This window comes from Sesamum indicum, linkage group LG2 (assembly GCF_000512975.1).
Source record: "Sesamum indicum cultivar Zhongzhi No. 13 linkage group LG2, S_indicum_v1.0, whole genome shotgun sequence".
Taxonomy (NCBI): Eukaryota; Viridiplantae; Streptophyta; class Magnoliopsida; order Lamiales; family Pedaliaceae; genus Sesamum; species Sesamum indicum.
This window is the reverse complement of record NC_026146.1, coordinates 3444291-3465545: the sequence shown is the minus strand read 5'-3', so window position 1 is coordinate 3465545 and position 21255 is coordinate 3444291. Positions and strand designations below refer to the sequence as shown.

General features: G+C 36.4%; 2 protein-coding genes across 3 annotated transcripts in view; both read right to left on the bottom strand.

Moving 5' to 3' along the window:
• Positions 1 to 842, bottom strand: part of LOC105178738 (UDP-galactose transporter 2) — a 5293-nt gene extending 4451 nt beyond the window's left edge. The window contains exon 1 of one of the 2 annotated variants that reach the window (XM_011102277.2): positions 568 to 842. The gene's annotated coding sequence lies outside the window, so the exon portion shown is untranslated. Of the gene's footprint in view, positions 1 to 443 lie in introns of both variants that reach the window. The other variant, XM_011102283.2, reaches the window with a different exon arrangement.
• LOC105178729 (probable flavin-containing monooxygenase 1) lies at positions 6692 to 13457 on the bottom strand. The gene is made up of 4 exons (XM_011102264.2): positions 12599 to 13457; positions 10680 to 10846; positions 8903 to 9258; positions 6692 to 7166 (listed from the first exon to the last, which is right to left on the bottom strand). Exons 1-4 carry the CDS (start codon positions 13293 to 13295, stop codon positions 6821 to 6823), a joined length of 1566 nt encoding a protein of 521 aa, XP_011100566.1. The 5' UTR covers positions 13296 to 13457; the 3' UTR covers positions 6692 to 6820.

Sequence of the window (21255 nt, the reverse complement as noted above, 5' to 3'; positions counted from 1 at the left end):
AAAATTGTGAAACAAATTAGGACGTTACGCAGAAAAAGGACTATTAACTTTCAGGCACACTTGGAGCAAACTATCTATTCTAAAATTGATATTGATAAAAAGCAGGAGCAAAGTGGTATATCATATCAGAAGCATGGTTTGATCAACTTCGAAGAATTACTACTGTCAATAGGTTTCTGAAACTATACACATTTGTCACATTCATCGCAATCTAACTTTCCAAATCAATAATACAGTACTATACCAATTAAAAAATCAACAAAAATTACGAAAAGTTAACTTCAACACAGATCCCAAGATTTTCCATATCTGAAGCACAAAACCACATTAATTTTCCACAATACAGACTCAGTTAAACACCCACCAGTTTCAGATCTAAACTCCCCAAACCCCCAATTTTCCCAGATCGCATTGAATTCCCCAAACCCACATGAATTACTCACCAAATTGCAGATCTCACCACACAGAATCATCAAATTCAACTGAAAACTAGTGCACAACTCAAATCCACATTCCTGAACGAAATAACTTCATCAATAAAAAATCAGCATATAAAGAAAAGCGTACCCTTTCGAAGTTTATAACGGAATGAAAGGGACTTTTGGCGTGACTTTCTGTTTTCTCCAGATCCTCAGGACTCTTGAGTCAATAATGGCTGAACGTGTTTGCATGTGATGTATATATCGACGTATATATGTACGTATCCATACGGAGTAGAATTGAGTGAAGTGTAGACCAGTATGAATGAATGTAGATATGGAAAACGAGATTTGTGTTTTAGGGTTTGACCCCAAAATGCGATGAAAGTTTCAGTTAAGGAAGTTACTTTCTTGCTTCTCCACCTATAAATATAAATATATACACACATATATATATACATTCATATTTAATGAGATATTGTTTAATTATAAATATATTGTAATTAAATTAAGAATTATAATTTATAATATCGAAAAGGTGTGAAAAATTACGTAAGTATCCCGACTCTTTCTACTACAGATGAATAAAATTACTGAAATGCCCCCAACATTCTGAAAATAATTGAACAATCCAAGGATCTACAACTTTCTATTCAAGTAGGGTTCGGGCTTACATTATTATTTTAGCAATTGTCTGATGATTCTTGAATCAACAGATTATACTCGATCGTACACAATTTGACTTTTTGCTTGATGATACAAGATGGAAGTTCTGTAAAGCAACTTAAAGAATTGTTCAGATGCCGGTGAGTGATGCTTATTTGGGCCATGATTTTACATACACAACCCCTAATGCTATATATATATATATATGTATGTATATTCAATTTTCCACATTTATTACAGTTAGTTATATACATTTTAATATTTACATTATACAACTTATACTCCTTCATATTCCTCCATTGATGTTGAGGCTAGTGCTTAGAAATTTTTATTTTAACCAGGTCTGACAGCCCAAATCGTTTATAATGTAATTTTTCTTGAACTATACACCCATCACATGACAAGAGTCTTATACTAATATTTGCAATCTTTTCACTTCAATACCATCTTCTCACTACTAGACCATATATTCACGTACTAGCCATTTGTCTCCACCATTATTCAAAATATAAATTAAAGAGAAAAGGATAATCAGTAAAATTATGAACATAAGCTTTTTCTTCTCAATCATTTTTTCTCGTACCAAACATATGGAAGTATTTGAGATTTACTCTTTTTCCCGTCATACCAAATAATTTGAAAAAAAAATTATTATTCTTTCCCTCGCTCTTGCGTTTTCACTCCTTCCCACCTTTCACTTCCATTTTCTTTTTACTCGAAACAAATGAACCCTTAAATCACATCTTTACCCAATTTATATTAAATAGTGGATGATATCTAGACATATAAAAAGGGCATCATTCTTCTAGTTGGCACACGCACATATATACAAGAAATTATAATTATCCTACAAAAGAGAGTTATACGCTGTTGTCAAGCTATTGTATCCTAAAGGAATAAATCAAGAGAAATATTGTTGGACCAGTGAGAATATTTTATTGCAGCGAGCTACATTTTTTTTCAGAAGAACAAGACATTCACACCTCAACTTGAAGATATATATATAAATATATACTAGCCGTTTGTGGCATGTTGTTCTATGCATAATGAATGAATTTTTTACATACATTAAAACATATTAGAAATAATATTATAAATAAAAATAAAATATATAAATCAATACATTATATTAAAAATTAAAAAAAAAGCAAGAAAGAAAGAAAAACTAATTTATCAACTAATGTAAAATTGAGAAAGTTAAATCGTTAGTTATTTTATCAGTTGAAAGACATTTTTTGCTTTACAAAAAATTGGTATATTTGTCATTAACTATTATTTGTGAGTGTGGAATGCCTTTTCTTTTTATATAGTATTGATATATAAACATATATACTAACCCTATGGCATGCCATCCTTGCGTGCATACATTAAATAATTATTTATACTTTAAAATATATCATAAATAAAAATAAAATATATAAACCAACATCACATTTAAAAAATAAATAAATGAATAAATAGCATAAATTAATTTAGCGATATTATTGACACACAAAAATTTGGTATTGTTGTTTTACTAACTAGCGTTTGTTAGTGAAAGTTCAAATATAACTTGTCTTTCTTTCCATCATTCAGGGCATCTAAGTTTTACGTTATCCATCATAATCTCTTGAGGAGTTAAAACTTTTAATTACTCTTTCTCCTTCCTATCTTCCGACAAGGACATCCTGTTACTCAACTCAGTTTTAAAGCTAAGTATTCTGTCAAAACTAGGCGATCTTTTATGATGATATCGATACTACCTATTTTAGGTATCCTTATTGGATCTGGTGTCATTACCTTGGCAAATTCCTTGAAAATTCTAGGAATCTCAATATACTCTTTCATAAGAAACAAATCTGAATGATGCGTATTGGAAAGGGCATATGCAATTTTAAAAGTTATAAAATATGGTCTATTTTCTTCTTTCATTAGATCTTTCCTTTTAAAATCTTGATGAAGGGTTAAGACTTTACTAAAATCTTGGTCTGCTAGGTTGTATGTAATCCTTGAATGAATGTCAAACATCAATTTTCCTGCATACAGATTACCTATCATTGTTCAAAGACAACCATATCTTAGGTTATTGATTCTTCTATCCATTATAGATAAATATATTTCTAAATCAATTCCTTCTTTAAAATTTGCTTTTATTACTACTTCAATGGTTCTTATGTGCATCCCATTTCATAGTAACAGCTACTTCTTCTCTAAGCTTATTGAATTCTTCAAGAATTTCTTCTTTAGAAATCAGTTGTATTTCCATCACATTACCAGTAAGGTCAGGATTTTCTCAATTCCTCCAATCCTAAATCTATCGTATGGGTTGAGGTTGGAGTCTTGACGCAAGATTCTTTACATAGATTTGTTTGACATTGTCATCCTTGAAAAAAATTCTAACAGGCTTTCAGAGTTTAAAACATATCTCCCTCATTGTAATTATTCTAACTCGGTTGAAGATCCATCTGAATCCGTCTCTATTTCCTCCTCACGGACACTTTTGTCTGACGGAAGATCTTCGAAGAGGTAAATAGGTACCAAATCGCCATAATAGAGTGCATCCAAGATGTCAACCATGGCTTTAAAGTTTCGTAATTCACCACGTTTCCATCGGCAATCTAGGGAGATATGATCTCTTGCTCCACACGTCCAGCAATTGCATTCTTTGAAACTTTCATTGGCTCGAGTATGGGCCCGTTTGAAAGTTCTTCTTGTAGGGGTTCTTTCTGTGAATCTTGCGTCTGTTGGTCTAGATCCTTGGGATGAAGCCCTTGTTGGTCCCGTTTTCTATCCATATTTGATTGATTTGCCTTTACCTTGGACCACCATGATCCCCGTCGGGAAAAATATTCTTCTAGAACTCCAAGGGTAGGAGTCACTATTTTACTTCCTCATTTTCCTTGGCTCGCTCAATTCTCCTATAACAGTTAGAAAATCATTGCTATCACAACATAGAGGAGTTTGCTTGATTTTACCTTTCAGTCTTTTCATGTTTTTTAAGATAAATGCTTGATAACACCAATTCTTCAATTTATGTTAAGGAAAGACATTTTTCTTGCAACTGAATCTAGCTGTCCTTCAGGTACTTTGTATGACTGGATCAACATTTCCCTCAATGGACTGCAAATCTTTACGAAGAACATTGCAGCTGCTACTTTTGTTGCTTCTCCACTCTAGAAACCATCTCCGATGAAGTGTATCTTGATAAGCCTTCCTAGCCGATCTGCTATCGCACCTTTTGAATCTCCAGTAAGGATGCTGGCTTTGGTATCTTTTGGAGTATTATCACATCCGATCTTCATAGAACCCTCCAAATTTAACTTCACAAGTTTTATGAAGTTTTCTTGTTGAGTTCTTAGGTAGTTGCTGCTATCTTGATGGCTGCAACCCATTAATCTATCAATTTTTCGGTATTGTGAAAGTCGATAATATCCAGGTTAATTATAGCACCGTATGGATGGAAGGGCTGAAGCATGGTTCTTGCGCAAGGTGTATTTTCAGGCACTCTTCTTGAATTTCTTCCTGGATTTTCTTTTAGCCTGGTCTCCACAAACGTTGGGGTGGCGTTAGTGTGGAAATCCGCGCTCTCTCTCATTGGATGATCCTGTGGAGGATCATTGGAGTATGTACTTCCCTCTGGTGGTGGTAGTGCTGGAGTGATCTCATTGGTTTGGATATTGACTAAATCCACAATCCTCTGTTGGGAAAAGAATTTCGCCAATTCTTGTAAATCTAATAGATCTGCTCTTGTTACCTCCATTACTTTATAGATCTAATAGATGTGATGATCAGATCTTCTCTTGTCTTCGATTTTGGAATCTCCATGGCCTTCCCCTTCTGATGTAGAAGAGGTACTCTTCCAAGGACGTCCCTGATTCGCTCTTGTTTGGATTTAAATATCTCAGGGCTTTCTCTTTGGTTTCCCTTCAAATCTGCAATTTCTGCCTTCAGATTTATAAAGTCCTTGTCTTGTCCACCTTCTGGCTCAAAGTTTTTATTTCCTTAGCTATATGAATTAACCTATGTCCATAGTCTTGAACTTTCTTTCGTATTTCTCTCCAATCTTGGAAGATTTTTGAGGTATCCGACGCGAGTTCTTTCTAGTCAGTTCCTTTAATCATAATTTTTAGAACTGTAACTATGCAAGAAGTTACCCATTCCGCTTCTCTTGGTTAGGATTCTACCATGGACTTCAGTGGAGTATAAACGTTTCACCGCTTTTTCTGGTAGTATCCGTCGAACTTGAAAGTTCCTCAACCATTCTTGCTCTTCTTCTAGCGTGAGAAGATTTGGGTCAATCCTCTTGGTACCATCGCAACATTTGTCAAGAATTTCCATGAGAAATTCCCTTTTTGTATTTTTTAAAATCTGAAAATATTCTCTGTTTTCATCGTAACTCGAACTTTCGTTCGATTTCATTTTCTCTCAAACAAATTATGGGGACAGTTTCCAAGCTTGTTCTGCTGTTGGAGGCATAGTTTTGACTTGATTGGTTTCATTTTTGAGAGGAGTTTTTGGTGTTTATGTGTTGATGGGATGACTTAAGGAATTCGTGGAAGTTGATGTCAGATTATGTTTGGAGAGTATATACTAATGGGCAATGATAAATCTTTTTGGTCTTTCTCTTGTCTACTTCAATCGATTTGTTCGGAAGAGGAAGCAACCATGAAGTATTTAACACAAATTAATGTTATATATGTAATGTTATAAGTTGTTTGTTTTCTGTATTTTCTACTTTTTTACTTCATATGAACTACTTAATTTATGTTGTTGTAGTTGTTGTTTAAAAGTAAGAAAAAAAATCGAGTCGGGTCTGGTGGAATAGGTTTCGGGTCTTGGACCCATGGGGTCTGGGACTATATACCAATTATTGTTGTGTGTAATTTTAGGGTATGGGCCTGGGTAGGGCTACCCTACTTATTGACATGTTTAGAATCAGGTTTTGTCGAACTAAATTAATGTGATTGGTCACTTTTCTTTAATTATACATCAATGACACAACAAGTATATACACTTGTTATATAATTAGTTCAAATTTGGAGAAACTAGGATTTGGCTAGAATTTTCCAACCCAATACTGTTATTATTACAATGTGAAACTATAAATGGCAACTAGCAAATGTTGTACCAATAGTTCATGTTTTAGTCTTCGAACGTGTCAAAAGAGAACAAAAGCTGACAAGTTAACAGTGGAAAATTCTAGCCTAAGTTAGATCTGACCAAATTTGAATCTATTATACTAGAAGTACGTGATTGACGTAAGATTTAGGGAGAATGACCAATCACATAACAAGTGTATTTCAATTATATAACAATGAAAGGTGAAGCAACTGAATTTTTCCCTCCTAATCCAAATCTTATTGTATCTTCTGTTTCATTTGATATATACACATCGTCTACACAAAATCTTTTCTTGCGTAGTTCTTGTATACATTACATGTATAAAAAACGTACGTGCCTTATATATTTAAACCACGTGGTCGAATAACAACTAATGTATCCATGCCCTAGGTATGACAAGGAATCAACGATATATTTTGTGCAAGAACCTTAATTTCTACAAACTTGTAACCTTAATGAAGATGTAGACAAGATTTGCTTCACCACAAGCCTGAATCAAGTTCATTGGGCTGTTCATATATGGCAGTTCCAACAAGACCGTTACAAGTTACACGTTTTCTTATTAGTGAATTGTCTTATTTCAATTATGCAGAAAGACTAGAAAACAACTAACTACTCAAACATGATTATTTATTTCATAAATCTGCATAATCGGAAGGGTGGTAGGGAGAGAACAACTCAGGGAAGAACCACTTCTTTCTCCTAGGATTGCACCCCATGTCCTTACACAGCTGATCATTGCAGTGTATCTGCAGCTGCGCACCAACGCAAGCCCTCTTGTAGTCGTCGAGGCTGTAACGACGCCTGCTCTTCTCCCATCTCTCGACATCCTCTTCCATTCCTCGTACGCTTGGCAATCTGAAGTCTCCTGCGAGAAAATGTGCCAGCCATTTGCTTCTTAGCTCAAAGGTGAACAACGTTGCCGGGCTCTCCGAGTACCCTAATATGGCTAACTGTGGAATCCTTGGATGAATGCACTCCCTGCATGTAACGTTTTATAGAGGTTCATGTTACTAGCAATTGAAACACAGTCGATGCTCGTGCATAATTTAAAATTTTTGTTATATACTTGTTTACTAAATAAAATAGAAATAAATTAACTCTTTAACATACGTGAATACAAATTTATTGTTATAAAACAGGATAAATTACAATAGATTCTCCTGAAATTTGCCATATTATAAATACCTTCTAATTATTTGAAAAATTATAAATATCTCTCTAAACACAAATTATATCCCTTGTGATAACCCATTGGAGATGATAACTGTAATTTCAGGGAGGTATTTTTAATTTTTTAAATAATAAGAAAGTATTTGTAATTATGGCATATTTTAGGAGGGCTCGTTGTATTTTATACTATAAAATAAGTAAAGAGATAGTTATTGTGAAAGAAAAAAGTATAAGTAAGGGCATATTAGTAAAATCTATATTTTGTCTATAAAAGTAGTTTCTCTAAGGTTTTGACCCTATATTATAATAATCTGTACAATTTATTAAGTATGAGGTAATTAGAGTAACTATCTTTGATTGTAACAATGTATATGACTAAAATACCCTTAAACATACTTATTCTTATAGAAAATGACCCTCTTTAAATGTTTCAATCAATAATGTTCAATATTTATGAATATTTAAAATATTTGTATATCTTTTCATAAAAATCAAGTAAAAGTAATTCCACAAAAGTCAAATATATATATATATATAATTTATAGACGTCTTACTCATACATGACCAGAAGTACCGTAAAATCAATTTTCAATAATTAAAAAAATTATATTTAGCACTCTTGAGATTTGCTTCTTTCTGATAAATAAGTCCTGTGTTAGTCAAAATTTACCAATTTTTCTAATATTAATAAAAAAATTCAATAAAAATAATATTTACCTTCGATATAAAATAACTATCTCTTTAGTTCGTTACATCAATAGTTACTTACTAATCTATACTATTTATTATAGGTATTATGTGTTTTTAATAAAATATCCTTAAACATATACTTTTTTAATAAAAAATAACCATATCTTTAGTACATTTAAAGTTAGAATATTTTAGTAATCTTGCTTCTTCTTTATTTTTTATTTAATTAAATAAACACAAAAGAACGGTATCGAATTATCTTCCCCTATTAGTGATGAAATAATCAATTTTCAAATATATGTATATTCATGGACAACTTTGTCCTGACGAAAAATTATCAAATTAAAAACAGATAGGGAGATAACGAACTTCTTATTCAATTTTTTTCCCCAGAAAATTTCTAACCCATTTATCATTTTACAAGGGGTAAAATGCTATTAATCAAGAAAATTGTATTTTGCATCCCGTAAGTTAGCCCCTCTGTGATTTTAGTTCTATTATTTTCTAATTCACCACATTAATCGCAATATATATACCTAAATAAAAGTTTACAATTCCAGTCCCAAGTCTTAATTCTATTGAATTTTTAACAAAAACAACTGTGCATGATACGAGCTCCATTAAGTTTTGAGGGGATTAAGGTTGTTTTTGTAATAAATTTAACGGAATTAAAATTTGAGACTAAATTATCAGAGTCAGGGATGCAATGCGTTGAGTTAAAAATAATGGGACTAAAATTGCCAGAAAAGAAAATCTAACTTATAAGACGTAAAATACAGTTTTCTGCTGTTAACCCCTCGAGAAATAATAACAAGTCATGATGAATGGATCTGAGGTGTAGGTAGAGTTGGTACCTGTAGAAGGGAGCTGAGGATGCAGTTATGCATTTCTGGAATTCAATTGATGTGAAAATATTGGAGATCTTTTCGTCACTCTTATATCCCGTCGCAAATATAACAACATCCGTCTCTAAATGAACCGTCTCAATATCATTGTCCAAAACCAGCCCATTTTCGTAGAACCCTAATGCACCAGATTTCTTCAAGACAAGGCTGCCTTCTTTCACTCTCTCATAAAAGTTCTGGGGCAACACCATCAACATGCACGAACGTATCTGTCTCAGGAAACTGTGGTCGGGAACCATATCGTATTCCTCCAACGGGTACATCCATTTGAGGTAGCATTCCACGAGTTTGGAGAAGATCCAACGCTGCAAGAATGATGAAGATGCATGTTTTAGTAGTTAGTGTTGTTATAACTATGAGATTGTCTATAAACACGTTCTGAATGGACCTCCGAGGAGGAAATAACATTTCTTGTCCCGTAATTAATTAAGATGTTTCGACTTTTGGTTATGCGATTCTCACTTTTGGTCATGTAATTTCTAAAAAGTATCACTTGAGTTCCCATGACACCTTTTGGTTAAATCTTTTAACGAAAAATGGCACGTGGCTATTAAGGGTTTTACACTTTTGGTCTCATTGATTACAAAATTATCACTTTCGACCCCATATACTTAATAGTCAAGTGGTCTTTTATGTTAAATATCTTATATGGAAAGGTGCCGTGGGACCAGAAGTACTATTTTTTTAAGGGTTAAATGCAAATTACCCACCTGTGTTATACGAAATGAGCAAATTACCCCATCAAAAAACAAATAACAAATTACCCTCTAGTGAAAAGAAAAATAGAGCAATTACACCCCTCATGCGAGTTCGTGTAATTCACGTGTTTTTTCTTCAAATTTTTATTTTTTCGGACTTGTTTAGTATTGAATGGGATCCAGACAAAAGAAGTTCTTCTAGTCAAGAAGCCCGTGCTTCCTTTGTTGAAATAAGGGCAAATGGTTTGATTCGATATTTCCTAAGAATCGACATAGTGAAATCCACTATTTCATATATCGAAAAAAGGAAATGATCCATCGGGCTCAGGATTGTTCTCTGATAATGGATCAGATTAATTTTTATTATGAAATTATATTTTTAGCCTTATTTAATAACCATTGGAACTAATTTGAATCTAAAATCCAAATTGAAGTAGTAAATCTACAACCCAAATTTTGATTTATTTCAATCCACGGTTAATATTGAAACAAATATATAAACTTAAATAATATAAATAAAATATATATAAAAAATATATATTACATATAATTAATAGCTATATATATAGAGAGAGAGAGAGAAAGAGAAACAGTGACGGGGATAGGGGAGGGGGTAGGGGAGCGATGGCGAGAACGAAGGAGTTATATAAATTATATTTTTATATATTATATATTTTATATATAAATTAGTATTTTTAGTATTTAATAAATTGAGATTGATTTTGGTTCCAATCATATCAAACAACTTGAAAAAAAAAGTAAAAAAGAAATTCCTCCTCCTCTCCCTTTCACTTCTTTTTTTTCTTTCAGATGAACCAAACGAACCTATAAAGTAAAGAGACACTAAGTTAAGGGACGAAAAATGTTTGAGTATAAAGTTTATATGAGAAAATATTGGATGTTTGGTGATTGATATTAAGAAAGAAAGTTTTGTATTTTGATTTTGACAGAGGTAATTTAAATTTAACCCAATAAACATATGTAAGAGGGTAACTATTATGTGATGAAGAATGGTTGAAATTAATTACCAGAGGTGAAAGTACAAGTGCAAGAAACCAGAGAATTAGGGATTCATGGGGCCGGTGGATCATAAGCTCGGAGAACCGGTTCAAATTTCTGAAGGTGAACCGGACCAAGTTCTCAGAAGCTGTCCAGTGTACTCTCCTGAAAAGCAATGTGCATGGATACTTGGCACCTGAAAATACAAACATTCACCTCCCTACTCATCAAAATGCTGTTTTTTTTTTTAATTATGAATTTGTAAAATATTTTAGAATTTTTTAAAATATTTTTATGAATTAATATAGATTATTTACTTTACCCATTCTTAAACTTTTGTTACATTTTTTCAATTTTATTTTTAAAAAGAACAATTAGTAAGGGCAAAATAGTAATTTCTACCTCATCATTGGGGATAACATAATTATTTTTCAATTCAAGAATGTATCTATAATTATGTCAAACATTAAGAAAAATAGTTGCATTTTACTCTAAAAATAATAATAAAGAAATACAACACAAGAATGAGGGAAGGTAAGTATGTCGGGGAAATGACACTTTTTGTCCATAACTTATGGCCTTTTCACTTTTGGTTTCATTGGTTACAGAATGATCACTTTTTGGTCCTGTAACTTTAAAAAAAAATAGTATTTTTAGTCCCGTGACACATTTTCGTTAGATATTTAATGGAAAAGGCCAGGTGCCCTTTAAGTGCATGAGACAAAAAATATTACTTTTTAAAAGTGAAAATCCCATAACATATGGGAACAAAAGTGTAAAACCTCTAACAGCCACGTATCTGTTAAAATATATAACAGAAATATGTCATGAGACGGAAAATATTATTTCTTCAAAATTAAGGGATCAAAAGTAAAAATCTAGTAACCAATGGGATCATACAGAAATTATTAATTCTCCCAAGTATAGTGCTGCTCTACAAGCCCTGCCGACTCATTACCGAGTTCAGAGCTGTGATAGTATAATATTGGTCTAAATTTCACACTAAAACAAACAACTCCTTTAATCAAGATGAAAATAATTCACAATCCTCTTTACCTTATAGTACCTCGATCGATCTAGGTAGAAGAACATGTTCGTTTGGCTTAACTTATTTAAATTATTTTATAAGCTCATACATCGTGAAAAATGTATTTTAGAATTTACAAGATAATAAATTTTATTTAAAAAAAATGTAAATTAGAGCAATCGCTCTGAAGTTTGTTATAATTACATATATCCTCTTATTATTTTGAGATATTACAAATATTCCTTTATATGAAAAATAATTATGTAGTCCCTAGAAGGTGATATGGATTACTTTACCCTTGTTAATTTTTTCTTTTTTGTTTTTTCAAAAAAATATCTAAGAAATATAAAAGAAAATCTGAGGGTGGATAAATAATTAATCCATAAAAACAATATAAAATTATAATTTATAATCTAAAATGGTATTTTGATAGCTTATAGAAAACATAGAAGAAAATCCAATAAAGGCTAATAGAATGAGTTTGTTGTTAGACAAATATTAAAATTAGGAGAATACTCGTAATTTTTCAAGCAATGATCAAATCTCCCAGGGGAGGTGACTATAATTTACCCTTTTCTTTTTTTTAAAAAAAAAAATCCTTGAAGTGTTTGGATAAAATAAGATTATGAAACATAATTATTGTAAGATGTTAGTAATTTTATATTTTAACTTATATGATCAAAATTGAAGGAGTTTATAAGCAGCTCGACATCTTATTTTTAGGTCTTGTGAGCCTATTTATTATGGTGTAATCCGGGTTGAACTGGAAATTTCCATTGATTGATGCAAACCAATGACATGGTAAGACCCTCGATCACTCTCCTTGAATTGTTGTACTTGTCATGTAATTGGTTTAGATTCGATTAAGACTAAAATTTCTAATTACATGCTTGCAAAGTAGGTAGACAGAAACTAACATACCATTAGTTGTGGCAATTTGAGCTGCAATATCAAGTGCAGATTTCCGGAAACCAACAACAGTCACTCTCTTGTTTTCAACGAACTTGTCTGCTTCAACTTTGCCCATTGCAGCATAGTCCATGGAGTGTATGACCTCTCCATTGAACACATTTGCGCCTTTGCTTCGTGGAAATTGGGGCACGTTTGGCAGCTCACTGAACTTCCCAATGCACAGGATCACAAACTCCACTTGATATACCTTAGGTTCCTCCACAGCACGACGGGCATCCTGAACGACAACGTCCCATTTTCCGTGAGCCGAAAAGGGCTCCCCGGAGCCACCCCACATACTCCAAAAAGATGTATCCTCGGACGAAACATAGTTAATGCCGACAACCTTAGAGTTGAAGTTGATGAGTGGGAAAAGATCAAAATGACGCGCATAGGATGTAATGTAGTCCAAGACTTGGTTGTGGTCGGGGAACGTTTCTGAGACGGATTCAGGCCATGGAAAGTCGGAGAATTGGAAGTAGTCTTTGGGGCTTTGCAGCTTAGTTGAGTGTATGGTGTTGGACCAGACTCCACCAATGTTGTTCTGTGTCTCAAAAACGATAGGCTTGAAGCCCTTCATGATGGCATGCTTGCATGCAAGAAGGCCACTGATTCCAGCACCGATGATTGCTATCCGTCGCTCTTCATTTGCTTGGCGTGACGACATTGTTGAGAATCCGTGACAAATGGAAGAGAAATCTGTATCAAATTACCTTGGTACGTAGTTATTGTCTGAACTTGGAGCTAGCCTTGAATAAGTGGTGGTCTTATGTGGAGCATTAACTCTTATTTTGGAAAAGGTCAACAAGAGATCAGCAACTTGATGGTCTTTGCAAAGGATGCAATTAGAAAAACAAGTGGGGAGAACAAAACTATATATGAGTCAAATGTTGAAGAATTACTGTCCAAATACAGACACAGCCTAGATTTCTTCAAAATTGAAGTGATTGGTTGTTGGACGTTGGAGGTTCAGATTGATTGTTGTTAGTTTGGGGTTGTAACAAATGAAATTATTAGGTCAACGAAAAAAAATGTGTATCTTATTAACTTTGCTCTTATATTTTTTTCTTTCTTAAAAAAAATAAAAAATTGTTAAAACATATAACGGGTGAGTGAAAAAATTTGAAAATTTATAAAAAAAATTATTCACTTAGTCCATAGGAAAAAATAAAATTTATAAGTCTTAGTTCACAATGGCATTTTGATTAGTTTATCACAAGAAATGAACGGATTGAGCTAATTGTTATAGGGCCGTTAAAATCAATGGGGTATTGATTATTCTTTATAAAATAAAAGGGTATTAGTAGTTCTAATTTACCCTATCACAAAAGAAAAACAATATTGTTTAATTTACACATTCCAAGGCAAACAACAGCCATGAAAAGATGCTTCATCATCATGCATGGCTGATTTCTAGGATGGCTGCATACAATTGATAAGAGCTTTTGCCTTGGGAGAAACCTTTTCTTGTCTTAATTTCCTGTTGAACTTTTAGACAGAAATGCTAGAAAACAAATTATGGTTCTTGGAGTGGTGTATGGAATTCAGACAGAACCAATTACATTGTCTGGCAAACATACACAGTCATAAGTTCAAAAGACAAAGTTCTTCATTAAGGGTTTGCTAGTAGACAAGATGAGGACTATAACAGCTAGAAAGGGGGTCAGAAATGAGTATTTTACATGGTTTAGACCTTGTTTGGAAACACAATTTAAATAGACTTTTGGTACAGAAATTCATCTGGAGAAAATATTGAATATTGGTGGATATTAGATTAAAATAAAGAGTACATAATGAAGCACCGGTAGAACTCAAAAACAGAAAACAAAATTAGAACAAGAAATGCTAGAATCAACTACCCACCATCAAGCTCGGACAGTACTCCAAAGCTCCCACAAATTCGACGGGCCAATCTGATAATTTCATGAGCCTCCACCCTTCTGCCTTCAAGAATTCTCTGATTTCTCATCCCCCACAATGCCCAGCAAATGGTTACAAAGAGGTCTCAATCCGTTCCTCCGAGCTGGAAATGTTGCACCTCAAAGCACCCAAAGACAGACCAGAAACTGCCCCGACTAGCCGTGCATAGCTGCAGAAGGAAATTGCGCGCAGAACATCTTCTTTATCCGCCGAGCAGCCTCCACAGCCATCAGAAACTGAAACCCCACTTCGCCGCAGATTCTCCGTGGTTCGCAGAGCTTCACACGCACACCTCCAAGCTAACAGGATTAACTTAGGAGGAGCCTTCGAGCTCCAAATGAAAGCCCAAGAGCGCCCTAGCTGCGTGCAGGCCCCTTCCCCCTTAAGGTCTAAAGCAACCCGATAAGCACTCCGCATCGAGAAAAAAACGTTCTTGAAATGCTAGATCAATTCGTCACGTACCTCGGTTCCAGAAAGACTAATTCCTAAGATGCAATCTGATCGAGTCAAAATTTGTGAATTTTCACACAGCGGAAACATAGAGAACCAAGAGAGGTTGGCAGAATTAAAATGAAAGGAAATAAGAGAATTGGAAGCAAGAATCAAAGCTTGTATTATTTCAGAACTTGAAGGTTTCTGATGCACTGGAGAAGAAGACATCCGTCTTCTTTTATACAGAGCAGAGCTAACTAACTCTTAACTAAAACGCGTTTGACTAATAAAAGTGCTAAAGAAAAGAAAGTGCGACTAAGAGCAACGGTTAAATAAAACCGTGCTTTAAAACAAAAAAAGGAAGCGTTAAACTAAAACACGATCTGAGAAGTCTGAAGTCTTCTCCTTCTTCCTCTGTACAGCAACAGCAGCAGAACACGTCCAGCAGAAATTGCAGATATTTCAACAAAATTCAGAAGGGTATATCTATGATCGTCTCCCGCCCAGTTGGTCTCGATCTCGTTCTATCTGAGGATCAGAAAACACGTCAAGCTAGTCGGGTGGTCCCCAACGAAGACACTCCGACGCTCAAGTTAGAATTCTGGTCGAAAAGATGTAATTGCGAATATAAAGGTTGCATAAAGATGTTAAGATTACCTCCCTTTGGTCAGAATTCTTGCGTATTTATATAGGCTAAATTGCATTTACTGCCCCGCATATTAGGGGGGGTAGCATTTCAGGGACTGTAGCTAAGAGTGTAGCAAATAACATCCCAGAATTAAATTTTTTTTGGTAATTTAAGGACTCCGGCAACCGGATTTTATAAATTCGCCGGAAACTGCTTACCTGGACACAAATTAGGGTTCCAATTTGGGGCTTTTGCTGATGTGGTCGAGGGTTAAAAATTATTGCCAACTAAGTTAAAAAATATTGCCAACTAAGCTAAAAAATATTGCCAACTAAGCTAAAAAATTATTTCCAATTTGGGGCTTCATCATCTTCATCATCACCATCATCGACTTCATCGTCACCATCATCATCTTCGTCTCTCTCTCTTTCTCTCCTCCGTTTCTCTCTTTACATTTCTTAGTTCTTGTTCTTCTTTCTCCAAAAAATCATGAAATTTTCTCATGAAATGCAACTCCTTTGATCTCCTCTTCACATATTTTGGAACCCCAACTTGCCTCTCTCTCTCTCTCTCTCTCTCTCTCTCTCAGCATATACATACAGCCCTTGTATCTATTCCCACAACCCACCTTCTCCCTCAATTTTTGTGTGCGGGTTCTTGTTCTTGGGTTTAAGTGTATAGATATATACACATATGCCGTTTTCTCAGTCGACTCAACCCCTGCGACGATGAAGCCGACCGCCGCAACACGGGCACACGCCTTTATAGTGTTGACTGGGGCTCCGTCGACCTCCATCGTCGACACAGAGAACGAGGAGTCTCAGCAAAAGCCTGGAAGATGATTTCGACACCTTCACCACTACGAGGCATCCGATCTGGGGCAGTCGCTTGTGATTGCCAAATCCCCTTCAAAATCCACATCGTGAAGGATCGGGATATGAAGGAACAGCATTTTGTTTTTGTTTTTATTTTTTTTTCTTTTTGTTTTATGTTCTTTTCCACATCAACGAGGGACTTGGCAATTTTATCCTACACCACAGCCACGTCAGCAGCTTAGTAGGCACTAATTTATAACCTTACGGCCACATCAGCAAAAATCCCAAATTTGAACCCTAATTTGTGTCCAGGTAAGCAGTTTCCGGCGCATTTGAAAAATTCGGTTGCCGGAGTCCTTAAATTGCCAAAAAAAATTTAATTCTGGGATGTTATTTGCTACACCCTTAACTATAGTCCTTGAAATGCTACCCCCCCTAATATACGGGGCAGTAAATGTAATTTAGCCTATTTATATAATTGGAACTTGCCATGATGGGTTGCCACGTGTCACGATCGTGAGTGGTGGATCATTTTATCAGACGGCCCATCGCTAGATAAGCGCCTGGATCGCGCTCCAAATCAAGTCCCACGATCTTATCCGTGAATCAAGCCCATGAATCTCTGTTGCCATTTCTGATGGTAAGTTGACTTTAGTGGGGTAAAATTCTGCTTTTACCCTTAATGAAGGGTATATTGGTCCTTTGATTATTTCTCCTTCATCACAATCAGTGTACATAGAGCATAATTTGGATCTAAAAAGAGACTTGTTTCATTCATGTTCCGGCGTAATGAGGGACGCCACCTTACTGTTCTCTAAAAGAGTGGGTGGAGGTCCTAAAAGCTGGAACGTTGTTGGCCTCGGGGGCCAAGGGTCTCCCAGAATGGAAATAGAACCCCAATTACCAACTTTCCATCTGATACATGCAGCTAGGATATCACGAGAGTCCCAAATCGATCGCCAAGTATAAGAGGGGGATGCCCCCAATCTCGCCTCAAAGAAGGTAGAACCCGGGAAGTATTTGTGACCGATAACAGCATAAGACACTACCCAGACACAGGGCGACCCTCCAAGCTTCTTTGACGAGAAGAGCGAGGTTACATTTCCTAAGCCGACGAAAAACGAGCCCTCCCTTAGCTTTCGGCTGACACAGTTTAGCCCAAGTCATCCAGTGAATCTTTGATTCATTTCCACCATGCCAGAAAAAATCGGCCATAGTGCTCTCTAGCTCAGTTAGGAATGAGTCCGGGAGTCAAAAACAACTCATAGCGTACATAAATGATCGTTTGGAGGACTGATTTCAAAAGGACTACACCTCCTGCTTAGGAAATTTTTTTCTCCGACCAACTGTATAACTTACGCCAAATGCGATCCTTACCTCAAATAACTCTCTCTTCGAGCGCTCCGCAATCGTTGGAAGGCCAAGGTACTTGTCATGCTTGGAAACCATAGTAACCCCTAAGAGACTTGCGAGTTCCAGCCGTCGGCCTTCTTCCACATTCCGGCCAAAGACCATAGCGGACTTGTGTCTGTTAATTTTCAACCCTGAGGCCTTCTCAAAAGAGAGTAAAATCCCTTTAATGCAAGACATAGCTTCCATTAAGGCTTGGCAGAAGATTAGTGTGTCATCGGTGAAAAGGAGATGGGAAATAGAAGGAGCTGGCCGCGAGACAGCTATTCCTTGTATAAAATCCACATCTTTAGCCTTGTGAATCGTCCCGGTAAACACCTTTGCACATAAGAGAAAGAGATACAGAGAAAAAGGATCTCCTTGATGGAAACCTCGTTCCGGGCGTAAAAATCCAAACTGCTCCCCATTCAAAAGATAGGAAAAGGAAACTGAGGTAAAACAAGTTATAATCAGGGAAACAAAACTCGGGCGAAAACCTAATCTAATCAAAACGCTCTCAAGGAATCTCCATTCCACTCGGTCATAAGCCTTACCGACATCCAACTTCAAGGAAACATAACCTTTCTTACCCTATTTTTATGTTTGAGAAAGTGGTTAAGTTTATAAGCGACGAGAACATTGTCAGTAATAAGGCGACTAGGGACAAAAGTTGCTTGAGAAGTAAAGACTAAAGCATCAAGGAAGGTTTGATTCGATTGGCAATAACTTTGGAAACTATGACCAAGACATATCAGTCGGGTTCGAGAAGTTAGGAATTAACACAATTTTGAGTAAAATTCAGTAGACGATTGAAAGAACCATTATTAAGGAATTCTACAACAGAAGCACAAACATCAAAACTAACAATGGACCAATATTTTTTATAGAAGATTGGAGACATACCATTTAATCCAGGTGACTTAAGTGGATGCATCTCTTCCAAGGCTTGTGTGATCTCCTTCGACGTGAATGGTTGTAAGAGTGCATTGTTCATAGTAGTGGTAACTCGATATTCCAAGCTTCCAGGTACCTATTCATAGCTTCAGGCGTGGGGTTAATGGACTCAAAGATAGAACGAAAATAATGCATAATGACCCTCTGAACGTCCGCCCCCTTATAGCTAACTTCCTCTCCGTTTTCATCTTTAATTTTCTAGATCTCCTTCCGAAGTCGACATTCATTAGCTTTAGCATGAAAGAAACTAGTATTACAATCCCCCACCTCCAACCAAAGAGCCCTAGCACGTTGTTTTCACAGAATTTCTTCCTTAGCAGCCATTTTTTCAAGTGAATCCCTCAACTCCTCAACTTCTGCCTTTACCGATGACATGATAGTCCCCCCTTACAACATAGAGATCTTAACGTTTAGCTCCTTAGACTTACGCCTAATTTTCCCAAAGTTGTCCTTGTTTCACTGAGAAAGTTGCATTCTAGTAGCACGGATTTTCTCAATCAACGATTTGTGGGATGAAGAGTCCTTTACAGATGACCAAGCGTGTTTAATAACATCTGCACAGTCGGAGTGAACATCCAAACTGCTTCGAAACGAAAGCGACGCTTCTGTCGGTTACTCCCCCACAACGGCTCCCCATAGGGCAATCTAAATAATAGAGTGATTAGAGAAAGCTACCACCTCGAGAGTAATCGTGGCTCGCAGAAATAGACCAGCCCACCTCAGGTCGTTGCATGCTCAATCCAAATTTTCCAGAACAGTGTGTGGTGCTTCCCTCCTATTACACCACGTGAAGATGTCGCCTTCAAAGCCAAGGTCCTGGAGTCCACAATCGTCAAGGCATTCTCTAAAGTCCCAAATCTGCCAATGAGCACGAGAGAGGGTCCCTTGTTTCTCATGTTGTTCCAAGATTCCACTAAAATCTCCTGCACATATCCATGGACGTATAGAATACTAAGAGAGCCTCCTCAAGATAATCCACCCCTCCCTCCTATTAGCCACCTTCGGGTACCCATAAAACCTTGTAAATCGCCAATGTTCTCGGCAGTCATCAAATTTAACTGTGGCATCTATATGATGCGATGAGAAATGTTGAAGCCAGACGCCGATGTCTTTATGCCACAAGAGTAGGAGACCACATCCTTTACCTACTGAATCCACCCCAATATCGTTATAGTTCACCAAGTTCTTCACTTAATCACGTCTCCTAGCTTTGTACTTGGTTCCTGAGAGAAACACCAAGCAAGGTCGATGGAGCTTAATGAGCTCCGTCAGAGTTCGAACTGTGTAAGGGGGGCCTAACCCCTGACAGTTCCAAACTAGGAGTTTCATGGCTCCTGGAAGGACTACGCAACAGTCTCTGCCGATATAGAATTTGAGAAATCATCAATCAAATTCAATATCCTCTTCGCTCCACAAATGAAGGCACCATCATTCTCAAAAAATGGAACCCCACAACTCCTCTTCCTAATTCGTTCCCTAATGCCTCTACCCGGACGACACCCACATCTTGCACCTTCCCTTACCAAAAAATAGGTCTTGGGATGTATATTATAGTAGAATATTGACCAAGTTCAGCGCCATACCCCTCTCTTGCTCGATAGAAGTCCAAGCACCACTCGAAGTAGACCCCTTTCGCACCCCTCTTCAGCCAAACAGTAGCCACGGTCTGATCGCTCAACAATAGCCTCGTCCAACTCCTGTTGTACGTCTTGAACTTTATTAGTAGCATTTGGCTCCTCTACTCTGGTCATGTCCACATCCCGATCCAAACCACCACGGTTCAAGGCAGGCAGAGTGGAATCCACTTCCTCCACCGCGCTACCTCCCCAATCCACATGGTTACCCGATTGGCTTCTGACACTATGCTCCTTAGGTTCAACTCTTGGTTCACTGACATCTTGGGCCCTACTGAAAGTCCCAAACACTGCAACACCCATGAAAGTGGGCGGGCGTTGTTGGCTAAAATAGCTAGACGAGGACTTCCTCCCGATTTGCATCACTTGAGATTGACCCTTCCGCGGTGTAGGTGCCCATAACCAAGGTCCACAGGGGTTATCATCATCAAAGTCAAGAAATCCATCCTCAAACTGAACCTCGCAGTATTTATCAATATGCCCAGGCGCCCACACAGGTAACGAAACTTTGGAAGTAACTCGTATGTGAAATGCACCAGAAGTTGTTTCACTGCCATTAATCGACTCCCTCTTTAAATTTTAACATTTAAGCTCGCTCATATCCGCAAAGAGGCACTCCACGAACAACCAGAGTCATTCGTCTCCATATCCCGGAACCCCAATCCTATTTCCAATCAATGTAGCCGCCCAGTCCTAACCCCCTACTCAAACATATAAACTTGGGCAATAAAAAATCCGAAGTTGATGGCAGCAAGACCCTAACACCCTGGAACGGAGCAACTACGATCCCATCACCACTCCACTCCACTCCGGTCGAGAAGAGAAATGGTGCCGTAACAAAGTTCAAGTTAGAGA

What these genes read in the sequence shown, in the direction of transcription:
- LOC105178729 (XM_011102264.2), bottom strand. Translation starts at nt 13,295, where the DNA reads ATGTCGTCACGCCAAGCAAATGAAGAGCGACGGATAGCAATCATCGGT. An exon ending in TCAAATTGCCACAACTAATG is followed by an intron (nt 10,847 to 12,598) that starts GTATGTTAGTTT and finishes TTGTATTTTCAG; the next exon opens with GTGCCAAGTATCCATGCACA. An exon ending in CACTTGTACTTTCACCTCTG is followed by an intron (nt 9,259 to 10,679) that starts GTAATTAATTTC and finishes TCATTCTTGCAG; the next exon opens with CGTTGGATCTTCTCCAAACT.